The 26,057-nt window shown below is 47.5% G+C and overlaps 1 protein-coding gene across 1 annotated transcript in view; it reads right to left on the bottom strand.

Moving 5' to 3' along the window:
• Positions 1-26,057, bottom strand: part of ANKRD28 (ankyrin repeat domain 28) — a 182,542-nt gene that overhangs the window by 44,581 nt on the left and 111,904 nt on the right. Inside the window, exons 18-19 of the mRNA XM_082259485.1 lie at positions 24,118-24,319; positions 4,769-4,856 (exon numbers count right to left, since the gene is read on the bottom strand). Coding sequence (XP_082115611.1) covers positions 4,769-4,856; positions 24,118-24,319 — 290 coding nt within the window. The remainder of the gene's footprint in view (positions 1-4,768; positions 4,857-24,117; positions 24,320-26,057) is intronic.

Here is a 26,057-nt window from a genome sequence, read left to right on the forward strand (position 1 = left end):
CAGTAGGGTGCCTGGGTCCAGACAACACAATGGGTAGGTTGGTACAGTCACCTTGCAGCACACGTCCCTGTTGTCTGGCCGATGCAGTGTCTGGCAGAGCTGAGTCATGGGACTAGGGCTTGTGGCAGTTTGGGGATCCTGGGGGATGGGGTTCCGTCTACCGTACCGGGGAAACTCCGCTCGGGTGGGCCCGGTGCCTTGAAGGGCAAGGGATCCCGAAACAGTGTCCTTGCACCCTCCTCTCTTCCAATATTTCTGCAGGATACTTCAGGAACAGGGCTCTGCAGCAGCCTTGGTCCTGTAAAGCAGTGGTCCTCAACTCCGGTCCTCGGGGCCCACTAACAGGCCAGGTTTTAAGTATTACCTTGGGGAGATGCAGACTAGAACACTGCAATCACTGAGCAGCAAATTAGATCACCTGTGATGTAATTTAGTTATCTTGCAAACCTGGCCTGTTAGTGGGCCTTGAGGACCAGGGTTGAGGACCACTGCTGTAAAGCATCCTGTGGTAAACTGGTGAACATCCCCAGCAGGAACCAGTATATAAAAGCAACATTACAGGCTGGACCAAATGCTCTGTCGAAGAGTATACGGATCCCAAAGCTGCATTAGGAGTAAAAGTGACTGTGCAGAAGGAATCTTGTTAGAAGAATCATCTTGGTGGAATATGAGAGTGATATGGGGAAACCTCCACAGGAGGAGGTAAGCACCTCTCGGTGAAGAGGTCCATCCCTTAAGAACACTAGCAAACAAAAAATGAGGCTAGGAAAAAGTGTTATATAGGAAGATATCACTGCAGCCTTTTTTTTTTTTTTTTGGTCAGTGTCCAATCACTCAAAAAGGTAGCTCAATAGATACCCAGTTTTAATAATTAAAAAGCCTGTGTCCTGTACAAGTAGGAAAACCAATAAAAATTGGTTTATAGTAGAGTATGGGGAAACCTCCACAGGAGGAGGTAAGCACCTCTCGGTGAAGAGGTCCATCCCTTAAGAACACTAGCAAACAAAAAATGAGGCTAGGAAAAAGTGTTATATAGGAAGATATCACTGCAGCCTTTTTTTTTTTTTTTTGGTCAGTGTCCAATCACTCAAAAAGGTAGCTCAATAGATACCCAGTTTTAATAATTAAAAAGCCTGTGTCCTGTACAAGTAGGAAAACCACTTTGCATTTCGTTTTTTGTAAGGGTAAGAAGGGGGGAGAACCGTTGTCAGTTTTCACTGAGTCCTGATTGAGAGATTCCTTTTAGTTTTAGTGTGGTCACTGTGCCAGGAAGTGAGAGGAAATGTCCCTAAGCAGGGTAGAGGTTCTAAATCTTCTCGCTGTACTCCTAACTTTAAAATTATAGATAAATTAAAAATTACAGCTGTATTAAACCCAAAAATGTAATATATTTCAGCTTGCCAACTATAAGATGTGGTGGCTGCATAAGTTTTCTTTTCTTTGGCTCTGTGTTCACCTGGTGATCTGGCAGTAACAAACCTCCTGCATTACAGTGACCCCAAAGCTGGATGAATGAGCACAGAGGGGGCACATTTGGACAGCAGCATTGTCAGTCTGGGGGAGGGGGGTGTTAGATGTATTCAATTTAAATACAACAAATTAAAGCTGAACTCCAGCTAATACTTCCTAATTAGTTACAGCAAACAGGGCTTCCCATTTGGGATATAGGTTTTACATAATTAAAAGCTGATCATTTTAAGCACCCCTGCCAGTGATAAGTGGTGGTCTGTCCAATCCCTATAACTGAGAGGGAGCTTTTCTGTTGAAAAACAACACTTACTGGTTGGATCACCAAATAAAAGGGATAAAAGTTAAAATCTGATTTTAAAGCGGAGTTCCTCCCAAAAGTGGAACTTCAGCTTTAAATACTCCTGACCCCCTGACATTCCACATTGGGCATGTCATTTTTTTTGGGGAGGGAGCAGGTATCTTGATTTGACAGGTACCCGCTCCCACTTCCGCTAGGGCCGCCTAGGCGGCTCGAGCGGAAGTTCTCCTCTCCCCCTCCCTGCAATCTTCTGGGACACGTCACAGGTCCCAGAAGATTGCCCGGCCATTCACAACATGTAGCACGGCTCACGCAAGCGTAGTGCGCACCTGGCTGTGAAGCAGCAAGCTGTCACAGCCAGGTGCCCACACTAGACATGCCGGGGCCGCCGAGAGGAGAGGTATAGGAGCAAGGCTTCAGGCGGCCGCGACGCTGGATCATGGGACAGGTGAGTGTGTGTTTATTAAAAGTGAGCAGATACACTTTTTGTAGCTGCTGACTTTAACACAAAAATGAGTGGAACTCCGCTTTAAGCACCCATGCTAGTGTTATATAGTTATCTCTAACGGATACATTCTGCTGACGAGTTTGTTCTTTTGAAACAACAGACTTCCTGGCTGGATCACCAGACGAAAATAGAAGCAAGCAAGCCTAATAAAGAAAAATAATGCAATCACATCTAAGAAATGTAAGTTGCAATATAATAAAATGTTTTATTTTGGGTTTAATACTGCTTTATGAACAAGAAAAAATGGAAAGTAATGTGACAGACCATCTCACATTCAATAATCAGAAAATAGCCAGGTTGTACAATACATAGTTTTTAGGACACATTAACTTTTTATTGTGTATATTGTCTTTCTACAGCAGACATTAGAAAAGTGATCATAGCCATCAGGTTCATAAAGTTAAAAGATAAATATGCCTAGAGCAGGGTTTTATTTCTTACTTGTTTTGCTACAAATTGGGTATGCTTTCTATCATGTTTGGTCCTCAAATGAAAACCTTAAACCAGGGTAAGTTATTAATGAGGAACTTCCTTTTACCTATAGGTAAGCCTATAATAAGGGTTACCTATAGGTAGTGTAAATATCTCCTAAATGTGCATTGTTTAGAAGATATTTACATTATATGCAGCCAGTGACATCACTGGTGCATGCGCTGTGAAGGAACAGCCACCCGTGTTGTTCCTTCAGAGCCCTGTGCCGTGAACAGTGGCTCTTGCTCGCATGCACAGAAGTGACATCATCATGGCTCCAGCCAGTCTCAGAGCCGCGAACCCGGAATCAAGACGGGTGAAGATGGGAGCCCTGAAGCGATGACATTGCGGTGCTGGAATAGCTTCATTTTAAGGTAAGTTTCACATAATGTGCTAGATATGCGATGCATACCAGCACATTATAACTTTACCTTGCAGGAGAGAAAAAAAAGTAACGAAGTTCTGTCTCAAGTTCGACATATGTCAATGTTGATTGTTGTGTACCCATTTGGGAAATTTCTTCTGACTTCCAGGTCATTGAACATGGGTGTCAGACAAAAGGAAAAGTAGAGAAACCTCCTCTGTAGGAACACAAGCAGCATTTAAAATAAAAAAAATAAGCTCTAAAACCTTAAATCTACTCAAAAACTGGGAGGAATTCAATAAAGCTGCTGCGCCACTGTTCTGGCATTAATGTAATTCAATAAATTCATGAAGCTTTTGTAACTTCGGCTATGACAGCGACTTGTGCGACAAGATTGGTTAGATCTAAAAATGATCCATATTTACACTGTGGTGTAATGCGCCAAATTCAAAGTAAAATAAAATAGTTCATTTTTTACAAAAATTTAGCTAATTAAGGCCAACTCTTTCAGCGTAGAGAGAAACTGGCGCGGATAATTTTTGCGAAAGTGTCTCTCATGCATTTTTAAAGTTGCACAGCATGTGCCAAATTCAAGTACAAGTTTTAGACAGGTACATGAATTAAGTCCATGCTGCACCATTTTTAGAACACTCTTTTGCGAAACCTCCCTCCATCTATCCATCAGAATGCATGTGCTCCCACTGTGGAGACTCTTAAAAGTTAGAAGAAGGGACGGCAGGTAAATGGGTGCCTTGCTGGGGCTTGCAGCTTATGCAAGTATTTGCAAATGTGTACAACTAAACCACTGTCTTTAATGCATACTGTTAGGCAGGTCAATATGGTTGGTCACAGGCTGTTCGGTAGGTTGAGCTTGGAAATCCTTTGGTTTTATTTGCCCTTCCAGTGCTCCTTGCTTTAAAGTCCAGTTATAGGTGGGGGCAGTGACAATTTTTTGTATTTTTGCAAAATCTGTCTGTGCCAGTCTTTATGCATTCTAGAAACTGTTTTTGTGAGAATTGTACAAAAGCATTTGTCATTCACCTTCAGGAATTAAGGACTATGGCTACAAACACTGCACATTTATAATGCACATCTATATGCTTGACAAATGTCACAACAACCCATTGGTTTAAGGACAGTGAATAGATGAAGCACAATAAAAACCAATAGATGTTTTCGAAATAATAAAAAGCCACGTAGCCAAGTACAGCTTGGTCATGTCACCTGTCAAGGTCACATGACTAGCACTCCTCCCGTTTCCTTTGCTTCACTAGCCAGAGAGCTCTGTGGGGCTTTGCCTGCTACATACCATTGCCTGTCTTTTAAAAATGGGACGGGTTGTGGTGTGCATAGGGCAGCGGTGCATTGTGAGTGGATAGCAATATCTATGCTCTACTATAAATGAGCCTTTAAATAAGGAATTGGCATGTCGCTTCCATGTATGTGCTTCCAATTAGGCTAATATGGCTATCTATGTGTTTGAATCAGCGTTGTATATGTGCATTGTTCTTACTACCATTAATAGGCAGATATTTGACTTCTTTTTAACAGACTTGTTAAAATAGAAGTTATGCCCTATGCCCTTAAACCTTTCACAGTTTTGTACAGTAATTCATAGTTACACCCTATACTGCTGGAGTAAAAAGCATACACTTACTGTCCATTTCCATCATGAATATCCACTGCAGCCTGAATATCTGCATTTCCAATCAGGAGTCTTAGGCACTCGGAGTGACCATTGATTGCTAAGGGGGGGAAAAAAAGCACTCAGCACTGAAGTACAAATCAGTCTTGGGTCATACAAATTAAAAACATTAGATGCATGCAATTCTATGAACTGATTTTTTTTTTTTTTTAGCAATTTAATCTATCAAGTATTAAAAAAAAAAAAACAACTCTGGTTGAGAGTTAGTACAGAGCAAAGGAGAGACTGCTTCAGGCAAAACTGTGTGCAAAAAACATAAGTCGAAAGTCATACCTCAGGCTAGTGATAATTAAGTCTAGAATGAATCAAAATGTGGCTGCACCACTACATATCTTTATACAGGATTCATTTAGCGCCAACAGTTTGTGCAGCACTTTACAATATGAGGGAAGACAATACAGTTACAATACAAGGGGAATTAGAGGGCCCTGCTCGTTAGAGCTTACAATCTTGTATTTCATTACTGTTGCTCCTCTGTCCCACTGTTCACCTACAGGAACACAAGAAAAAGCTTAAAATTGCTCTAGTTGAAGCATACATTGGGTGTATAATCCTCTCCACATGCAACAGCGCTGGTACTTAGCAGCTGGCTGCACAGGCCCCCAACAAAGCATTTTTGCAAAGAAAATCACAAGCTCTCACAAATCTAGATGCACCTTTTTTTTTTTTTTTACATAACCTCAGTAAGCCAAACAGAGCCACACCTGATTAAAGCTAAAATTACACTGTGTGCACAATTAGGCAAGTGAGTATGACCAAATTATTTTTAAACATATTGTCCAGCTCCAAGCTGTATAAACTTAAATGCCTATTGGATTTCAGAATATTAGGTGATGTGTATTTGTGTAAAAAGGGAGGGTGTGGCCTAAGTAGATCAATACCCTATATGAAGGTGTGCATAATTATTAGGCAGCTTATTTTCCTCAGGCAAAATGGACCAAAAAAGATTTAACAGACTCTGAAAAGTTAAAAATTGTTAAAAAAAATTTGGAAGAGGGATGCAGCACTTTTAAAATTGCTAAGATATTGGGGAGTGATCACAGAACCATCAAACGTTTTGTTGCAAATATTCAACAGGATCGCAAGAAACATGTTGAGAAAAAAAAAAAAATGCAAATTAACTGCCAAAGATTTGAGAAGAAATCAAATGTTAAGCTACCAGAAACCCATTATCCTCCAGTGCTGTCATATTCCAGAACTGCAACCTACCTGGAGGGCCCAGAAGTACAAGGTGTTCAGTGCTCAGAGACATAGCCAAGGTAAGGAAGGCTGAAACTTGACCACCATTGAACAAGATGCACAAGTTGAAACGTCAAGACTGGGCCAAGAAATACACTATATTACCAAAAGTATTGGGACACCTGCCTTTTCACGTACATGAACTTTAATGGCATCCCAGTCTTCGTCCGTAGGGTTCAATATTGAGTTGACCCGCCCTGTTCAGCTATGACAGCGTGGATGAATGAGTTTGAGGTGGAGGAAATTGACTGGCCTGCACAGAATCCTGACCGCAACCCGATAGAACACCTTTGGGATAAATTAGAAGCGGAGACTGCGAGCCGGCCTTCTCTCCAACATCAGTGCCTGACCTCACAAATGTGCTTCTGGAAGAATGGTCAAACACTCTCATTGACACACTCCTAAACCTTGTGGACAGTCTTCCCAGAAGAGCTGAAGCTGTTATAGCTGCAAAGGGTGGGCCAACTCAAAATTGAACCCTACAGACTTAGACTAGGGTGCCATTAATGTTCATGTGCGTGTAAAGGCAGGCATCCCAATACTTATGGTAATATAGTGTATCTGAAGACAGATAGGTTTTATGGACTGATGAGAGGAGAGAAACTCTTGACAGAGTAGATGGATGGGCTTGTGGCTGGATCAGTACTGGGCAAAGAGCTCCACTAGGCCAGCATGGTGGAGGTGGGGTAATGGTATGGGCTGGTATTTTTAAAGATGAGCTAGCTGGATTTCGGGTTGAAGATTGACCCAAAATCAACTCCCAAACCTAATGCCAGTTTTTAGAAGACATTTTCTTTAATCAGTTATACAGGAAAAAGTCTGCATCTTTCAAAAAGACCATAATATTTATGCAGGACGATATTACCTTCAACTTAACTGTAAAATCCTTTTCTTGGAGCAAATCACAGGACACTGAGCCGGTAATAATGAATATCTGGGTTATGCACTACCTTTAGATGATTGGACACTGGCAACCAATAAAACAGGAATTCCTCCCATGTATCCCCTCCCATACAGGGAGAACTTCAGTTTTTGAAGCAAGCAATGATCCCAGAAAAGAGGTGCGGGACCCTCTGTGTCCCGTGATGTACTCCAAGAAAAGGACTTTACAGGTAAGTTGAAGGAAAAATCCTATTTTCTTTATCGTAAATCATGGAACACAGAGCTGGTAATGACAATCTGGGATGTCCTAAAGTAATGCCCATGAGGGGAGGGGACACAGTAACCCCAAAATTGCCCCTGGGCAAGAACGACTGCTGCCTGAAGTACGCTAATTCCAAATTGAGCTCCTTCTCGGGCTCTTACATCCACTTGGTTAAACTTTGTGAATGTAGGCCAGGTAGCAGCTTTGCAAATCTGAGCCATAAGACACCTGATGATACACTGCCCATGAAGCACTTACCCTTCTGGTAGAGTGAGATTTTAACTTAAAGGGTGGAACTTTACCCTTTAAGCCATATGCCTGAGCAATAACTTGACAAATCTACTTGGAAATAGTGGAACTAGTTGCCACTTGGCCTTTCTTAGGCCCTTCTGGCAGGTTAAAGAAAGCATCAGTACTACGAATTAGTGCATAGTATGAGGACACGGAAAAAAGGAAGGTAGAATAATATCTTGGTTTAGCTGAAAACCGGAAACTACCTTAGACAAAAAGGCAAGATGAGGGCGTAAGACCACCCTGTCCTGATGAAGGATCAAAAATGGCTCTTTGCAGGAAAGAGCCGCCAATTCTGACACCCTTCTGGCCGAGGTTATGGCAACCAAAAGGACCAATTCCCTTATCATGAGAACCAAGGGAATATGCTGGATAGGCTCAAAGGGTTGCTTTTGTAGCACAGAGAGCACAAGATTTAAATCCCAAGGACATCGTGGTGGCTTGACTGGCGGAACCGTGCGAATCACACCTTGCAAAAAAGCTTGCACCAAGGAGTGAGTTGCTAATGGTTTATGAAAGAAAATAGAAAAGGCAGAGATCTGCCCCTTGTTAGTTCCTAATGGCAGCTTCAAGTCTACCCCTTTTTGAAGAAAAATAATTCTTCCAATGACATACTTACTAGGATGCCATCTCTTGGATTCACACCAAGAAATGTAGGATCTCCAGACCCTATAATAGATTCTCCTAGAGATAGGTTTCCTGGCATTTATCAACGTAGCCAGAGCTGGACCAGAGACCCCATGATCTCTTAAGATTCTGGTCTCAATAGCCAAGTCGTCAAATTCAGCGACCGTAAAGAAGGTTGAAATATGGGACCTTGGGAGAGCAGGTCTGGACGACACATGGAAGCAACCATGGCTTCTCCACTGCTAATTTTATAATTTCCGTGAACCAACGTCTCCTGGGCCAAGCCAGAGCCACTAGGATCACCGGCTTCCCCTCCACCTGAATTCTGCTCAACAGACGTGGCCAAAGCTGGACCCGATAGATCAGGTTGAACCGAAACCAAGAAATCACAAAAGCATCTGTCCCGAACACGATCGGATCCCTGGTTCTGGAAACAAACCTGTGAAGCTGGTTGCTGAACCTGGACGCCAATAGATCTACGTTGGGAGTACCCCAACATTGGCAGATCAGTTGAAAGACCTCAGGATGCATGGACCACTCCCCTGGAAACAACTGCTGGTGACTTAGAAAGTCTGCCTGCCAGTTGTCCACCCCAGGGATGAAAATCGCTGACAGACATGGAACAAGACTCTCTGCCCAAGACAGAATGTGGTTCAGCTCCTTCTGCACTGACTGGCTTCTGGTTCCTCCCTGATGGTTGATATAAGCCACCAGAGTCGCGTTGTAAGACTGAATCCTGACAGGACACCCCCGCAGTTTGGTCGTGCAAACCAGCGCCCGTCCTCCGAGATGTTAATGGGTAAAACCTTTTCTACCCGAGACCACCTCCCCTGGATAGAGATTTCCTCCAGGACCGCTCCCCAGCCCACAAGGCTGGCATCTGTGATAACTACCTTCCAGGTCACAGGCATAAAAGATTTCCCCTTGCTTAGGTTGCTAAAGACTAGCCACCACGTCAGATCCTGTCATACCCTTGGGGAAAAGAAACATTGGGGAATCCAGAGCTCAGAGTTTTTTGTTCCAAGCGGACAGAATACTGTTCTGGAAGAGTCTGGAGTGGAATTACGCATAAGGGACTGCTTCGAATGAGGACACCATCTTGCCTAGCAGTCTTATGCACAGCCGTATAGAGGGAAACTTTTTCCCTCTTACCAACCGCATCAGACCCTTCAAGGCCAGAACCTTTTTTGATGGCAGGAAAACCTTTGCCTGAGCAGTATCGAGAATCAGACCCAAATATTCCAGAATTTGAACAGGCCTTAAGGCCGACTTTTCTAAGTACCCAAACCAGATTTTCTAAGAACTGGACGGTCTAGGAAACATCCCATCTTAGACCTGGTCCTGACCAATTCTTGATCAGCAGGTCGTCTAGGTAACCCATTACGGAGATGCCCTGAGACTTTAGAAGAGCCAACACCGGGGCCAAGACTTTTGTAAACACCCGGGGAGCTATGGCCAGACCGAACGGCAAAACCACCAACTGAAAATGGGACTGCCCAACTGCAAAACACAAAAACCTCTGATGGAGCCTGAAAATTGGTACATGGGAGGTATGCATCCATGATCTCTATGGAAGCCAGAAAATCTCTTAGCCATCTCCTCTAGAGAGGCTACCATAGAGCGGATTGATTCCATGGGAAAAGACCGAATGGTCAGATACAGGTTCAGAGCTTTGAGATCTAGAATGGGTCTTACCTCGCCATTTGGTTTTGGCACTGTAAAAAGATTTGAGTAAAAATCTGTGAACCTTTCGCTGGTAGGAACCTCCACAATCACACCCTGCACCCACAAACGTTCCAGGGGCTGGAACAAGAACTTTTTTACTGGGCAAACAGGGACATTTGAACCCAGAAACCGAGGAGGAGGAGGAAACTTTCTAGAACTCTATCATGTAGCCCCCGTGCCACTATGGACAAGACCCACCTGTCCATCACTCTTTCCCAAGTTTGAGAGCTGTAGGAGCCTTCCCCCCCACCCAAACGAGTGGGGGCACCCCTTCATAAGGCAGATTTGGAACCTGATTTAATAGGCCTTTGGACCAAGGGTTATTTCTGACCTTAATTTTGAGGTCTTCTAAGCCCTGACAGCTGAGGCCATCGGAAATGCTTAGAAGCTGATGTGTTAGGAGGTACCGTAACACTTGAAGCTTTAAAAACGGAATTTTTGTAAAATCTTACCTGTAAAATTCCTTTCTCTGAGTCCTCCGACAGTCGCCGCCTCTTCATATTCGTCACATATGGGGTATTAGACTTTGCTCCGAAGGAGTAGCTAGGCAACAGAATATGTTAACAATAAAGCTTTAACATATCCCACCCTCAAGGGGTGGTCCCCTCAGTCAATACCCTCCTACTTCCTGCAACCATATCTCAGTTTTAGTGGAATAGCAGTAGAGTATACATTCAAACCCCAAAAGAGGGGCGGGGGCGGCGACTGTCGGAGGACTCAGAGAAAGGAATTTTACAGGTAAGATTTTACAAAAATTCCGTTTTCTCTTACGTCCTCCGACAGTCGCCACCTCTTCATATTCGTCACATATGGGGACGTCCCAAAGCAGTGCAAACATGAGGGGTGGGAAACGCATCCGCGCCGAAAGGCAACGCAGTCTCCACATCAAAGAAAGGAACCTTACCAAAGGAAGGAAACCAGCTGGGCAACAGCAAAAATAAGTGCTCAACAGGAGCAACAACCCAGGAAAAGACAAAAAACCAGGGGATACAAAACTTATCCCAACAGCCAGGAGTCCCCAACAAGGGACCCTAGGGAACAGCCGCACTAAGAACCTTGCGGCCAAAGGAAGCATCCGCCGATGCCTGAACATCTACTTTGTAGAATTTTGTGAAAGTGTGTACGGTCGACCTTACACACCTGGGCTACAGAAGCCCCATGACGACAGGCCCAAGACGTACTCAGAGATCTAGTAGAGTGCGCCTTCACAGGCACAGGGGGAACCTTCCCCTGCAAGGCATAGGCCTGTTCAATGGTCTGCCTGATCCATTTGGCAATGGTAGAGGCGGAAGCCGCCATGCCCTTCCGAGGACCCTCTGGAAGAACAAACAAGGAGTCCGTCTTTCGAAAAGACTCAGTCGATTTAAGGTAAACCCTAATCGCCCGAACAACATCCAGAGAATGCAATCTCACCTCCTTTGGATGTTTAGGCTTCGTGCACAACGAAGGCAAAACAATATCCTCGTTAAGATGGAATTCCGAAACTCGTTTCGGCAGAAAAGAAGGATTAGGTCGCAAGACCACCTTATCCAAATGAACAACCAGGTACGGAGACTTGCAGGACAAAGCCGCCAGTTCCGACACTCTGCGAGCCGAAGTGATCGCCACCAAAAAGGCGACCTTTTTGGACAACATAGACAACGAGATCTCCCTGATCTGTTCAAAAGGAGCACGTTGTAACACAGATAGGACTAGATTCAAGTCCCAAGGGGGCAAAGGATCCCTCCTAGGAGGAACCAGATGCCGCACACCCTGAACAAAAGTGCCAACCAAGGAGTTGGAAGCCACGGGACGTTGAAACAGAACGGCCAGCGCAGACACCTGACCCTTTATCGTAGCCAGCGCCAAACGCTGATCGACACCCGTCTGAAGGAAAGACAGCACACGGGAAACCGAGTACGTGCGGGGTGAAAACCCCCTGGACTCACACCAGGCAAAATAGGCCTTCCAAGTACGGTAATAAACCTTTCCCGAGGAAGACTTCCTCGCGTTGATCAAGGTATGAACAACCTCTGGAGAGAGACCCTTCTCCGTCAGGACCTCGGTCTCAACAGCCAGGCCGTCAAAGCCAGCGACTGTAAAGCAGGATGGTAAAATCGGTCCTTGAGACAGTAGATCGTCCCGAAGAGGCAGACGCCAGGGGGCGTCGACCGCCAGATTCACGAGGTCTGCGTACCAGGACCGGCGAGGCCAGTCCGGTGCCACAAGAATCACCGTGCTGCGTTCCGAGTGTAACCTGCGAAGGAACCGGGACAGCAACTGAATCGGTGGAAACGCGTACATCAGCCTGTACTGATGCCACGGGGCCACTAACGCGTCCGACGCGTCTGCCCGAGGGTCGCGCGTCCTTGCCACGAACCTCTTCACCTTGTAGTTGAGGCGAGACGCGAACAGGTCCACATCTGGAAGACCCCACTTCGCGCACAACATCTGGAAGACAGCCGGATGGAGAGACCATTCCCCCTGATCCAGGGTCTGGCGACTCAGATAGTCCGCCTGCCAGTTCTCCACTCCCGGAATGTGAACCGCCGTTATCGCCGGGACATGAGTCTCGGCCCAAGACAGAATGTCGGCCACTTCTCGAGCCGCTCGGGCACTCCTGGTGCCCCCTTGGTGGTTGATGTAGGCCACCGCCGTGGCATTGTCCGTCTGCACCCGAACCGGGCAGCCCTGCAGCCGGTCCGTCCAGCGATGAAGACAGAGCCTTATCGCACGCAATTCCAGAATGTTGATCGGGAGGGAAGACTCCCCCTCCGACCAGGTCCCCTGGGCGGACAGAACGCCCAGAACACCACCCCAGCCCGACAGGCTGGCATCCGTGGTGATTATCGTCCACGAGATCGGACGAAACGACTTGCCCCCGGACACCAACGGGGACTGGAGCCACCACAGAAGGTTTTCCCTGGTGCGATGACTCAACGAGATCTGAAGATCCAGAGATTGAGGTCGCCCGTCCCACTTGGACAAGATCTCCGCCTGAAGACCCCGCGTGTGAAACTGCGCGAAAGGAATCGCCTCGAAAGCCGAGACCATCAATCCCAGACATCTCATACACGTCCGCAGAGACGAGTTCGGAACGTCCCTGAGGGACCCGACTTCCTCCTGAAGAGTCCTGAGTTTGTCTTCCGGCAGGAAGACCTTCGCCTGCACCGAGTCCAGTATCATTCCCAGATAGGGAAGACGAACCGACGGACTCAGTGTCGACTTTGGAACATTTATCGTCCAACCGAACTCCTGCAGAGTTTGCATCGTGACAGACAGGTCCTTCTCCAGACCCTGACTGGTCGCAGACCGAATCAGAATGTCGTCCAGATACCCCAGGACAGAAATGCCCTGGGCCCTCAATAATGCCAGAACCGGTGCAAGCACCTTGGTGAAGACCCGCGGAGCCGAGGCGAGCCCAAAGGGCAACGCCACGAACTGGTAGTGATCCTCCGCAATGGCAAATCGAAGGTATCTCTGATGACCCTCGAATATGGGGATGTGAAGATACGCATCCTTCAAATCGATGGAGGCCATGAATTCCCCCGGAACCAGGGCAGCCACCACCGAGCGCAGGGATTCCATGCGGAACTTGCGAACCCGCACAGAGCGGTTCAGAGCTTTCAAGTCCAGAATTGGACGAACCTTGCCCTCCTTTCTGGGCACGGTGAACAGATTGGAATAAAACCCCCGAAATCTGTCCCGATGAGGCACCGGAACCACCACTCCCTGAGCCCTCAGGTCCCGCACCGCCAGGTGCAGATCCCGCAGGCGCTCTGGAGACAGTTGTAGATTTGAGGGAAAAAATCTGCTCTCTGGCCGAGAGAGAAACTCGATCTTGTAACCAGATCGAACGATTTCCAGAACCCATCTGTCCCGCACACGGGCCAACCAGGGCTGAAGAAAACCGAGCAAGCGTCCCCCCACCCCAAAACTGGGTGAGGGCGCCCCTTCAGGCCGAACTGTTATGGGCCGCAGGTCCGGATTGGCCGGACTTCTGTTTCCCAGACCAGGGTTTCTTCTGAGAGCCCCGGCCTTTGAACGGTTTGCCCTTGTAGTGCGGCCGAAAGGCACGAAAGGACCCCTGAGGGGGCCGAAAATTCGCATGCTTCTTCCCAGAAGCCCCCTTAGCCTTGGGGAAATGGGGCAAGAGAGTGCTCTTACCCCCGGTGATCCCCTTAATCAACACATCCAGGGACTCCCCAAAAAGGCGAGACCCATCATAAGGCAGATTGGCTAAGGTTTTACGTGAAGATTGGTCCACCGACCAACATTTCAACCAAACCAGGCGGCGAGACAACACCGCCACGCTGTGCACACATGCAGCCAACGGAATCAGGTCCAGGTCCGCATCACACAGATACATGACACCCTGGTGGATCTGATCCACCATGTCCAGGGTCGCCGCCGAGGCCGAATCGGCCACTAGGACGCGCCTAAGCATCTGCGTCCAACTTGCGATCGCCTGGGCCGCCATGAGAGAAGCAAATAGAGCCTTAAGCATAGAACCCGTAACAGAATAAGTATGACGGGCAAGAGACTCCAGTCTCCTATCCGTGGCATCACGGAAAACAGGGGATCCCTCTGCAGGAATCGCAGTGGCTTTGTTCAAAACCGCAATTGCATGATCCACTGGTGGAGGCACACACCACCGTTCATCAGTGGCAGGGGAGAAAGGATAACGCAGCTTGAATTTACTTGGTACCGCAAAAGGTTTGCGCAGATCGCGCCATTGATCCTTTACAGCGCGCTGAAAATCAGCATTGCAGGGAAAAACCTGCGGCGTCCTGCGTTTTCTCTGCGTCCCATAAGCCGCCAAGGCAGCGGGGGGACACACTTCGTCCTGCAAACGTAGCGTCTGCTTAATGGAAGCAATCAACTCATCCATGATTGCAAGCTCTTCAGGCGAGCCAGGGGGAGAATTATCAACCCCCTCAACCTCAGCCTCTACCTCAGACCCCACTAGATCAAGAGAGGAGCGGGACCCCGATAGGGGGGTCCCTGCCAGAACAGCCCCATCACCTTCACCCTCAGAATCGGAGGACAGAGTAACTCTGGGCCGTTTAGTAGATTGAGCAGCCACCAGCATTTGCACCTGGGCAGCAAGGCCAGCCACAATAGTGGCTAAATCCCCCCCTGGGGGGGAAACAGCGGTCCCCTGGCTTTCCACCAATACTGTGGGAAACTTGCCCTCCTGAGAATCCATTGCCCCTGTACGCCAGACAACCAAGGGTTAACTGCCCCCTTTCAGCAAGCGCGGTAAGCGCAGCCCACCGCACACACTCAGGCACAATGAGACCCCCACAGGGAATATACAGACTGAATACAGGCAATGGACAACAGGAATAGAAGGATAAAACCTGAGGAGACCCCGCTGCTGCTGCTGCCTCGACCGGTGTTCCAGGAAAAAGGAAGTGATGCTGCCAGGGCGCTCTATGTAAGCCTATGGAGGCTACAAGAAAATGGCCGCCGTGCATGTAAACCATGCGGCCGGAGCGGGCGCCGATAAAATGGCGTCGTTTGGCGCCGAAACCGCCGCTCCACAGTGCATAAAAACACACGCAAATTCATCCCATTATATGGATACATGTTAGATCGCCGCAGCGATCGCTGTATATGCCCCAACATGCCATTAAAAACATGCCCCACAGCACACAGCTTCCCACACTGCCCAGCCTGACACACACAGTGTCATACAGCTCCCCCCCCCCCCCCTTGCAGCCCACAGCATGCAGCCGAGAGATAGGGAGACAAGCAGTGTGATTTAAAGGCAGGTTACACAGTCCCAGACTGAGACCCCCCCCAGACAGACAGGTCCCCACATAGACACACTCACCTCATATGGCGTGGGGAACCCGCACAGGCGAACAAGCCGCTGCACATGAGGCAGGGAGAGTCGCAATTCAAGACGCACACAATGGCGGTTAAGAAACCGCACAGCGTCCGGTGAGGTAGCCACCTCACCAAACATCCCTGCACCGAACAGGGATGGGTCGTTCACCGTGCCAGGAGCGTTACCTGGCTGAACGCTCGATGGCAGACTGGGAAGCCACTGACCCACGACCTGCGATCAGGGGGATCAGCCCGAGACCCAGTCCGCATGATCCTCTTCGTCCGAAGAACTAACTAATGCTGACAAAAACAACAGCTAAGTAAAGGTAGAGAAAAAACTCAAATAAAATATTAAAAAGAAGAAAGAGTCTGGGACAAAAAGTCCCAGCACAGAGAGAGCCAGCCACTCCTGACAAGCTAGACATTAAAACTGAGATATGGTTGCAGGAAGTAGGAGGGTATTGACTGAGGGGACCACCCCTTGAGGGTGGGATATGTTAAAGCTTTATTGTTAACATATTCTGTTGCCTAGCTACTCCTTCGGAGCAAAGTCTAATACCCCATATGTGACGAATATGAAGAGGCGGCGACTGTCGGAGGACGTAAGAGAAATATGGATGTTTAATCCTTCTTTTAACCGGCCACACTATGCGCTTTTTCCACCTGAAATCTTCTGAATGTATTTTTCCAGATCCTCACCAAATAGACGTTCCCCATGGATTGGAAAATTTCTCTGTAGTTTCTTACAATGCAATTCTGCCGACAAATTCTTAAGCCATAGTACCCTGCCTATATTAACAGAGAGAAGAGCAACTCGGGAAATCTGTTGAAAAGAAACCTTAAGGGCATCTACCACAAAACACAAGGCGTGTAAGATAACTCTGCCAAATCTTAAGACGACTCCCCTTAAATAGGCAGACTTCTAGTCACCCTTTTAAAATGATTCTTTAAGGATTGGCAAACTCCTATAGCCGCTATAGCTGGTTGAACAGCAGAGCCAGCGACGGCAAAGAAAGCAGCTTTTAGTAAGGATTCCAAATTTTTATCTGCTGGATTCTTAAAAACCTGGCTATTATCATCCAGACACGTCAAATTCTCGTTCACAGAAGAAATAGCAGCATGTACCAAAGACATACACCACTTCCTCTTTAATTTCTCTTCCATAAGATAAAGCAAAAAAAAATCTCTTTTGAGGCATGCACAACCTGTCAGAATAATCCCAATCCAAAAACACCAGCTGTTCCAGCAGGGCGTGTAAAGGAAAAGCCTGGGTTATTCTGCTGAGGGTGCAAAGAACTCATAGAAGACAAGGAGGCTTCTGACATTTCCAGAGGAGGTAATTGAAACCCTGTCCAAACCATTTCGGTGAGGGACTGAATCAGTAGCCTCAGAGTGAGATGCTGAAAATGGTTCCTCAGAATCTGACCCCTCAGAAGAGGACCCATCTTCAGCCTGCCCCTCTTCCAAATCATTAACAGCCACCTCTTCAATGTCTTCTGCCCAATCTGGCTGTAAACCAGAAGCCCCTGCAAAACCTTGAGAGCCTAGCTGCTCAGCTAAATTCTTGCTGGGCCCGAGTACAGGAGAGGGGGGATCTATCTCGTTTTCTCCCACCCTGTGAAACAGAAGCAATCATTCCGGATATTTTACCTTCAAGGCTAGACAAGGCAGATGCCAGGTCATCCTTAGTAACATAGGTAGACACTGAGGCATTGGAGGTAGCAACAATACCTGATAAGCGTAATGGCTCAGATTGACCATTTGCTTCAGGCCTCTCAGGGGAAGATAGCAAAGCGGGAGCAAAACTAGGACTTTTTAATCCTGATGGAGGAACACTTGTCCTTTTCCCTGCTGCTTTTCTGGAAGACATTGCTTTACATAAAAACCCAGAAGTAAGGTAACCTGTAGCACAAAAAGTAGACAAAAACTGTGATCCAGCACTGTACAGCTATCACAGAACAACTACCCTTCTACCATGTAGCCGTGCCCAAGCCTCCAAATTCACATGCCCAAACAAACTGCAACTTGCTCTGTGTCCCATAGGTCCCTGTCAGCAGTTCAGCTTAGCAGAGAAACAGTGACATCCAGCCAGCAGCATCGCTTAGAAGAGTGAGAGGCAATTCACATGCACGCCCGTGATGTCATCTGTGCGCGCCCATAGAGCTATACGGAGAAACAAAGCCAAGCTGATTGGAGAGTCCAGACACAGAAGGTACACAGGCACAATAATATTCTGCAGAACAGCGACATCTAGTGGCCAAAACAGGGTACTACAGCACAGGAGAGAAAGTGTGTAATTTTTTTTTTTTTTTAAAGAGAGGGAAAAAGGAACAGACTTACCTGTCCCACTGCAGGGTCCTATACAGGACACAAAATTCACCCATCACGACGGGCTTTGTCAATCAGACCTTCGAGAACCTAGTCCCCCTATTTCATGGGGTCCACACCCTTGGACCTGTAGAGCACCCAGCTGACAAACTCCTTGGGATAAAGAATAACCAGGGTTCCATTTATCAGGGTCCAGCGCCCAGATGGGTCACATTACAGGCAAAAGCTTGGGTCTCCTTAGTCGAGGCTCGGGTACCATCCACTTAGCGCTTAGCCATCTGAATGGATCTGGTCAAAACGCCACCCTAACTGGGACATCATTTAAGAATAAATGGATTTTTGTAAAATCTTACCGTAAAATCCTTTTCTCTTAAGCTCATTCACAGACGCAGTCCTCTTGATTAATAACACATTGGGTTATACTGCCCTCTACAGGAGTAGGACACTAGACGGAAGGAAAACGTTCTGGCCACACCTTAGGGGCAGTCCCAGAGGGTATATCCTCTCACTTCCTGCTACAGGATGTCAGTTATGTCACAAAGCAGTGTCAGAGAATTTAACCCAACCCAACTCAAAAGTAGAGGGGCGGGTACTGCGTCTGTCAATGAGCTTAAGAGAAAAGGATTTTACGGTAAGATTTTACAAAAATCCATTTTTCTCTGTCGCTCATTGACAGACGCAGTCCTCTTGATTAATAACACATTGGGACGTCCCAAAGCAGTGCCACAAATGAGGGGTGGGATAACAGAAATCAAAATCCAGAAGGCCCAGCCGGAGCCAACCAGCCAACAAACCCTCGAAGTAGACCAACGATCTCCTCAAATTGCGGCCTGCAGAACCTTGCGGCCAAAAGAGGCATCCGACGATGCCATCACCTCAACTTTATAAAAGTTTGTAAAGGTATGGACCGACGATCAAGTAGTCGCCTTGAAAACCTGGACCACTGACGCCTGATGGCGAAAGGCCCAGGAAACACTAAGCGCCCGAGTAGAGTGCGCCTTAACAGGGAACGGGGGATCCCGCCCCTTAATAGAATACGCCTGTACCACCGTCTGTCTGATCCATCTAGAGATGGTTGTGGCAGAAACAGGCAATCCCTTTCTAGGGCCATCCGTGATCACAAAAAGTGAATCCGTTTTACGAAACGAGTTCGTAGTAGTCAAGTGTACCCTGATTGGCCGAACCATATCCAAGGAGTGTAATGCAAGCTCCCAAGGATGGCTAGGCTTAGGACACAGGGAAGGTAACACAATATTCTCATTCAGATGAAACTCTGAAACCACTTTAGGAAGGAAGGATGGATTCGGACGAAGAACCACCTTATCCCTATGAACCACCAGATATGGGGGAACGATAAGATAATGCGGCCAGTTCTGACACCCTGCGTGCAGAAGTAATGGCCACCAAGAAGGCCACCTTCTGGGAAAACGTAAGCAAGGGAATCTCCCCGATATCTTCAAAGGGAGGTTTCTGAAGAACCGACAACACTGAAACAAGATTGCTGACGCTGAAACCTGACCCTTGATAGTGCTCAAGAACAGTTTCTGCTCAACCCCCTGTTGCCGAAAGGCCAAGAGTCGTGTCACCGAATAAGTACGTGGAGGAAATCCAAGAGATTCACACCACGCAATACAAGACTTCCATGTGCTGGAAGTCGCTTTCTTTGGTTTAATTAGAGTAGGAATAACTGAAGCTGACAATCCCTTGTCCTTCAGTACCTGGGTCTCAATGGCCAGGCCATTAAGCCAGCGATTGTAAAGCAAGATGGAAGATCGGTCCCTGAGACCATAGATCCTCCCTGAGAGGAAGTCTCCAAGGAGCGTCCGCGACTAGCCTCACCAAGTCGGCGTACCAGGGTCGACGAGGTCAGTCCGGAGTTACCAGGATAACTGGAATTCCCTCCACCTCTATCCTGCGAAGAGTTTCCCGCAGTAACTTGAGAGGATGGAAGGCATACCGTAGCTGATACTGCCCCCCCGGGGCAATCAGCGCGTCTGCTGCGTCCGCTAGAGGATCGCGGGCGCGAGCTACAAACCTCCGCTCTTTCCTGTTGAGCCGAGACGCCAACAGATCCACATCCGGGGTGCCTCAATGAAGGGACAGCTAGTGAAATACCTCTGGATGAAGAGGCCATACCCATTGATCCAGAATCTGACGGCTGAGCTAATCTGCCTGCCGATTTCCCACCCCCGGAGTGAATACTGCGGAGAGAGCCGGAACAAACCGTTCCGCCCAACGAAAGATGCTGGTCATTTCGATGGCCACCAGGACACTCTAGGTGCCCCTTTGGTGATTGACATAAGCCAAGACCGTGGCATTGTCCAATTGGATCCGAACCGGGCTGCCCTGGAGCTGCTCGGGTCCAGTAAATCAGACAAAGTCTGATCGCTCTCAGTTCCGATACCTTTATTGGTAACCTGGATACTATCGGAAGGAATGACTTCCCCTGGTTGAGCATCGGAGACCGAAGCCACCAGACAAGAGACTCCCTGGTCCTCTCGCTCAACCGGATCCGATTGTCCAGAGAATCGAGATTCCGATTCCATTTGAGAAGAATCTCCTCTTGGAGAATTCGGGTATAAGACTGGGCGAACGATACTGCCTCTAAGGAGGCCATCATCAGTCCCAGCCCGTTGACGGACAGCAACATCCAAATCGTTGACTGAACCTTCTGGAGTTTCTCCGCAAGGAGAAACACCTTGCCAAGGATTTATCCAAAATTAGGCCCAGATAGTTCAGTCTCCTGGCGGGAATCAGGGATGATCTTTGGTAAAAGCGAAGAAAATGCTGATGTTCTGCGAAGATGGGGATATGAAGATGGGCATCCTAAATGTCTATGGACACCAGGAAATCCCCCTGATGCAGGGAGGCCACCACTGTTCGGATGGACTCCATCTTTCCCAAGTCCAGAATTTGGACGCACCTTGCCCTCTTTCCTGGGCATTGTGAACAGGTTCGAATAGAACCCCTGAAAACGTTCTATCCAAGGAACAGGAACTACTGCTCCCTGTAGCATACGAATGTTGGGAGGGAAGAATCGCACCGGTAGAAGTGATCGAATACTCGATCTTGTATCCCGACCGCATGCCGGTGAAGACGTCCCCCCACCCCAGAGATGGGTGGGGGTGCATCAGGCTGTCTTAGCAAGAGAGTGCTCTTGCCTCCCAGTGAGATCCTTTATAATCTCACCCAAACAGGCGATCCCCTTGAAAGGGGAGATTAGCCATTCTTGAAACTAAACCAATGGCAACCACTGGCTTAAAGGTTGACCCTATCAGGGAAAAAATGAAGCGGGATTCTGCTTTCACTCTTCGATCCACCGGATCCCTAAAGGACAGAGCGTGCTCCAACGGGATAACAGTGGCTTTATCTGGAAATCGCTGAGTCCACCACTGGTGGTACCGTCCATTTTTTAAAGGAGGGATTCCTCAAACGGATAGCGCCTAGCCATGCGTTTAGAAATAGCAGGGGTACGTTTCAGACGACCCCATTTGGGCAAAGGAAAATCCTTCGCCATTTTGGTAGGCTAACTAGCACCAAAAAGGAATTTTAGTCTCAGCTACCTCTGCCGGTGTAACCTCAAGACTTAAAGTTTCCCGGACAGACACAACTAGTGCATCCACCAACGCTTCTTGTGCTATGGCGGAGGCAAAAACGTCCTCCTCACTGTCTGAGGAGACCGTACCTGAGACCGCAGCCCCAGAAGAGGGGACCTGCAACTGCAGTGGTGACCAGCTCAGAATCCGTATCTGAAGTATCAGATGAAATAGGGGTAGGCGGGGGTCGCTTTCTTGACCACCGTCCCTGACAGGCCACCTCCACCCGGGATACCAAAGACTCCAAAACTGCTGATAATGAATCAATCCAAGTGGGGTACTGGAGGGTCCTGCGGCCACCTCGAGGGGATCAGGTGGGGATTAATGTGTGGCAGGGTCCATGATTATACAAGACACTTTGCCAGCAACCCAAAAAAAATAATTGCAAAAAGAAAAAAATTTTTTTTTTTTTTTGTAATCCCCCAGCGCAATAGCGCCCCTCAGTGTTACCTGCTTGGACCCCACAGAGAGAGAGCCAAGGCTCATCCACCTGATGCACAGAAGTTACTATCAACCTGCTCCCAGCACTGTATGTTACAGACAGGAAGGCTTTGGCTCCTTTTCCCGGGTAAAGGAGGCGGCTCCGCCCCTTTACACGCCTTCCGGCGCCTCCCAATTACTCCTCGAGGTGTTTGGTCATCTCAAACATGGCTGCCCCCATGCTGGAGACACGAGGCTACGCCAAGATGGCGGCCCCGCGCGGCCTGTGGCAAAATAGCAGCGGCCTGCGGGAGGTAGTCACCGGCCTGTGCGGCCTGCGGGAGGTGTGCGGCCTGTGGAAGGATGGCGGCCTGCGGGAGGATGGCGGTAGTCCAGGCACAGGCCTGTATTGCAACCTTATCAGATAGGATGCTATCACCCTTATACATGGCCATCATCACAGTAATGCCCCACTGACTTCAGTCATGGCCCTTAACAGTGCTCACTCATACAGTGACTTTAGATAGTCAGCTCCCAAACCAAGCCTCCTGGTTTCTTATTCACAAAATCACACTCAATTGGGGGATCTGTGACACCTGTTATAGGATAGAGGGGGGACCCAGAAACATGAGCGTCCGACCATCCCAGGGAGGGGCCCGCGTCCACCAACAAACCAGTCAGGGGGAGAGGGGGAACCTTCTACTCACCATACCAGAACAGGCGGTCGCCAACTACTGACAGAACCCCTCTCCACCGAGGTGGGGGGGCTGTCGACCAATACGGACGCCGTGACTCAGTTTCCAACTGGTCGTCGGCGTCCAGGCGAGACGTTTAACTCGCAGGGTCAGTCCCCGTCCAGTGGGACTATGTCGCGGCCGACCCAGCGCGGAGCTAGGGCCTGCACGCGCTCGCAGGCTGACTGGGGTGACCACTGGATCTCAACATCCAGCCCGTCGCCCAGTTTCAGCGTACTTGCTTGAAGATCTCACAGGAACACTGGAGAAAAAAAGCTGCCTAATAAAAAGTTTTTCTAAAAAATCCTGCCAGGACCAAGATCCCAGCAAGGAACTTCGGTCCTTACTCCTAACTAGACAGAAAAAACTGACATCCTGTAGCAGGGAGTGAGAGGATATACCCTTTGGGACTGCCCCTAAGGTGTGGCCAGAACGTTTTCCTTCCGTCTAGTGTCCTACTCCTGTAGAGGGCAGTATAACCCGATGTGTTATTAATCAAGAGGACCGCGTCTGTCAATGAGCGACAGAGAAAAAGAGCTTTAACAGCCTTGACCACCACCTTCAAAACACTGGCAAAAAAACAGAGGTTTTTCCTGTATAGGAGGGGTTATATGGGAGAAACTTCCTGTCTATTGGTTGCCAGTGTCCAATCACCTAAAGATAGCGCATAACCCAGATAGTCCTTATTACCGACTCTGTGTTCCGTGATGTAGGATAAAGAAATGGTTGTTTTTTTATTTAGTTGCATGATAAATTGGTGGATCCTGACCATATTGTCAGGATCTTTTCAGAGCTTGCACTGGCTCTACGACGTCAGCCAATAAAGGGTCACAGAACTAACTGCACTCCTGTGACCCACAGGAACTTATACTTTTTTTACTGCTTATAAAGTGTTAGTTGGAGTACGGCTTACATTTTTAAAGCAGCGCTCCAGCAGTTTTTGGGTTTATAAAAAGTTTAGCTGCTGACTTTTAATAAACACACACTCACATGTCCCACGATCCAGCGTCGCGGCCGCCTGAAGCCTTGCTCCTATCCCTCTCCTCTCTGCGGCCCCGGCATGTCTAGTGTGGGCACCTGGCTGTGACAGCCAGAAGACCGCAGGGAGGGAGGAGGAGGAGAGGAGAACTTACCCTCGAGCCGCCTAGTGGGAGCGGGTCAAAGCTAGGTACCGACTCACCCGCGCCTCCCCCCCCCCCCCCCCAAAAGGATGACATGCCAAATGTGTCATGTCAGGGGGGTCAGGAGTATTTAAAGCGGAAGTTACACTTTTTGGTGGAACTCCGCTTTAAAGTATCTAAATCTGCTAGAACATCTAACATTACCCTATCCCAGACTGGTTTTAGGTTTAAAACCGCTTTAAGCTCTTCTAATTTGCCATACCTGCTGAATGAATAGGAGTCCTTTTCACAACATAGTCCTTTACTAATATTGATGCTCCTTGGTTGATGAGAACATCTACACATTCAACATGTCCTTTAAAAGCAGCCAGGTCCAGAGGAGTCCTTCCAGTGCTGTTCCTTACATCCAAGTCGAGCAAAGATTGTACTAGCACCTCTAATGCTTGATGATGCCCATGGTATGCCTGCAAAAATACAATATTTTATTGCTAAACATGACTTGAAAAACTTGGTAGAAGTCATAGGCACACTAGCAGTCAGCCAAAAAGGGCCTTAACTTAGCATGTGATATTTTCTTATAAATACAAACCAAAGCGGATCATGTCAAAGAAAGTTCTATTCACAGCATGATTATGCAGGAGATTGTTAATCAGTAGATAGCATTTTGTATTGTCTTTCAATAAAATTCACCACACAGAAGCTACATAACAAAACACCAACTAAGAATTAGTGCTATATCCTGTAGGCATGGTAATCAAACGGTTCTTTTTAATAGTGTTGGTCTCCCGCGCTAATAAAATTAATAAAGTGCTAATTTGTGACAATGTTCTTAGAACTGCTGCAACTTATAATAAATTCACGAAATTAATGCAATAAATCAAATAATATACACCAAGTTGCGCAAAACTATTGATAGATGTAAAAAAATATATGTGAAAAATCAGTAAATCATATAAAAAAATATAGCTGTGCAAGATTCGCATATAAACAAACTCCAAATAATGAACACACACTGAACAGAACATTAAAGTCTCATAATGTGCTCAAAGCGACCACACTCCCTAAAAATTGGGCAGAGTCGCTATATAGTGTAATCAAAGTTCCAAAATGATTAAAAAAACAAGTGCTCATGCTAGTTGCCAATAATCCTGGAATGGTGATCCTTTAAGTCTTTGAAATCCTAATTGGACTCTCCAGGTGTGGTGCCCATGAATCAATCACCTTAATAAACCACCAATGTGCACACAAACTCCCATTGGATGGTTCTTTACCAGAGACAGTAGCTCCCCATTCTCATGGTATGGGCAAAAGTGCTTTGGGAATAACAGTATCGGTAATTCTCTCTCGGTTAGAATGAGCTCAGAGGGACCTCTTGTGCACGATTCCCATGAGATAATACGGAAGAAAGAAAAAAATCTCCTCGTGTGATACCATTTTAAATTAACAGATTTATTAAACTAATCCTTCTCCCATTGCACTTACATAAAAAGCATAAATCAGCACATTGATAGATCCACAATAGGAGGTGGAGCGCCCCAGTGGTCCTTACCACCTCCACGCGGTTTGCCAGACCACGGACGCCGTCCTCCACAAGCACTTGCAGTTTGCCGTATAGCCACGCCCGACGTTTCGTCACTTCCGACTTCTACTAGAGGTAGAAGTAGAAGTCGGAAGTGACGAAACGTCGGGGGTGGCTATACGGCAAACTACAAGTGCTTGTGAAGGAAGTGGAGGACGGTGTCCGTGGTCTGTCAACCAGCGTGGAGGTAGTAAGGACCACTGGGGCGCTCCACCTCCTATTGTGGATATATAATTGTGCTGATTTACTCAAGTGCAACGGGAGAAGGATTAGTTTAATAAATCTGTTAATTTAAAATGGTACACGAGGAGAGTTTTTCTCCTTTCTTCCATATTATCTCATGGGAATCGTGCACAAGAGGTCCCTCTGAGCTCATTCTAACCGGGAGAGAATTACCGATACTGTTATTCCCAAAGCGCTTTTGCCCATACCATGAGAATGGGGGGCTACTGTCTCCGGTAAGGAACCATCCAATGGGAGTTGGTGTGCACATTGGTGGAGGTTTATTAAGGTGATTGTTGTTTTTAGCTGGGGTATTGAATTGGTTACATTTATGCAAAGTATTTTATAAATGACTGCAGTCACAAGACTTTCAGGTTCTCAATTTTACTACAGAACTCTGG

The sequence above is a fragment of the Pelophylax lessonae genome, assembly GCF_965119305.1.
Source record: "Pelophylax lessonae genome assembly, chromosome: 5".
In the NCBI taxonomy this organism is placed as follows: domain Eukaryota; kingdom Metazoa; phylum Chordata; class Amphibia; order Anura; family Ranidae; genus Pelophylax; species Pelophylax lessonae.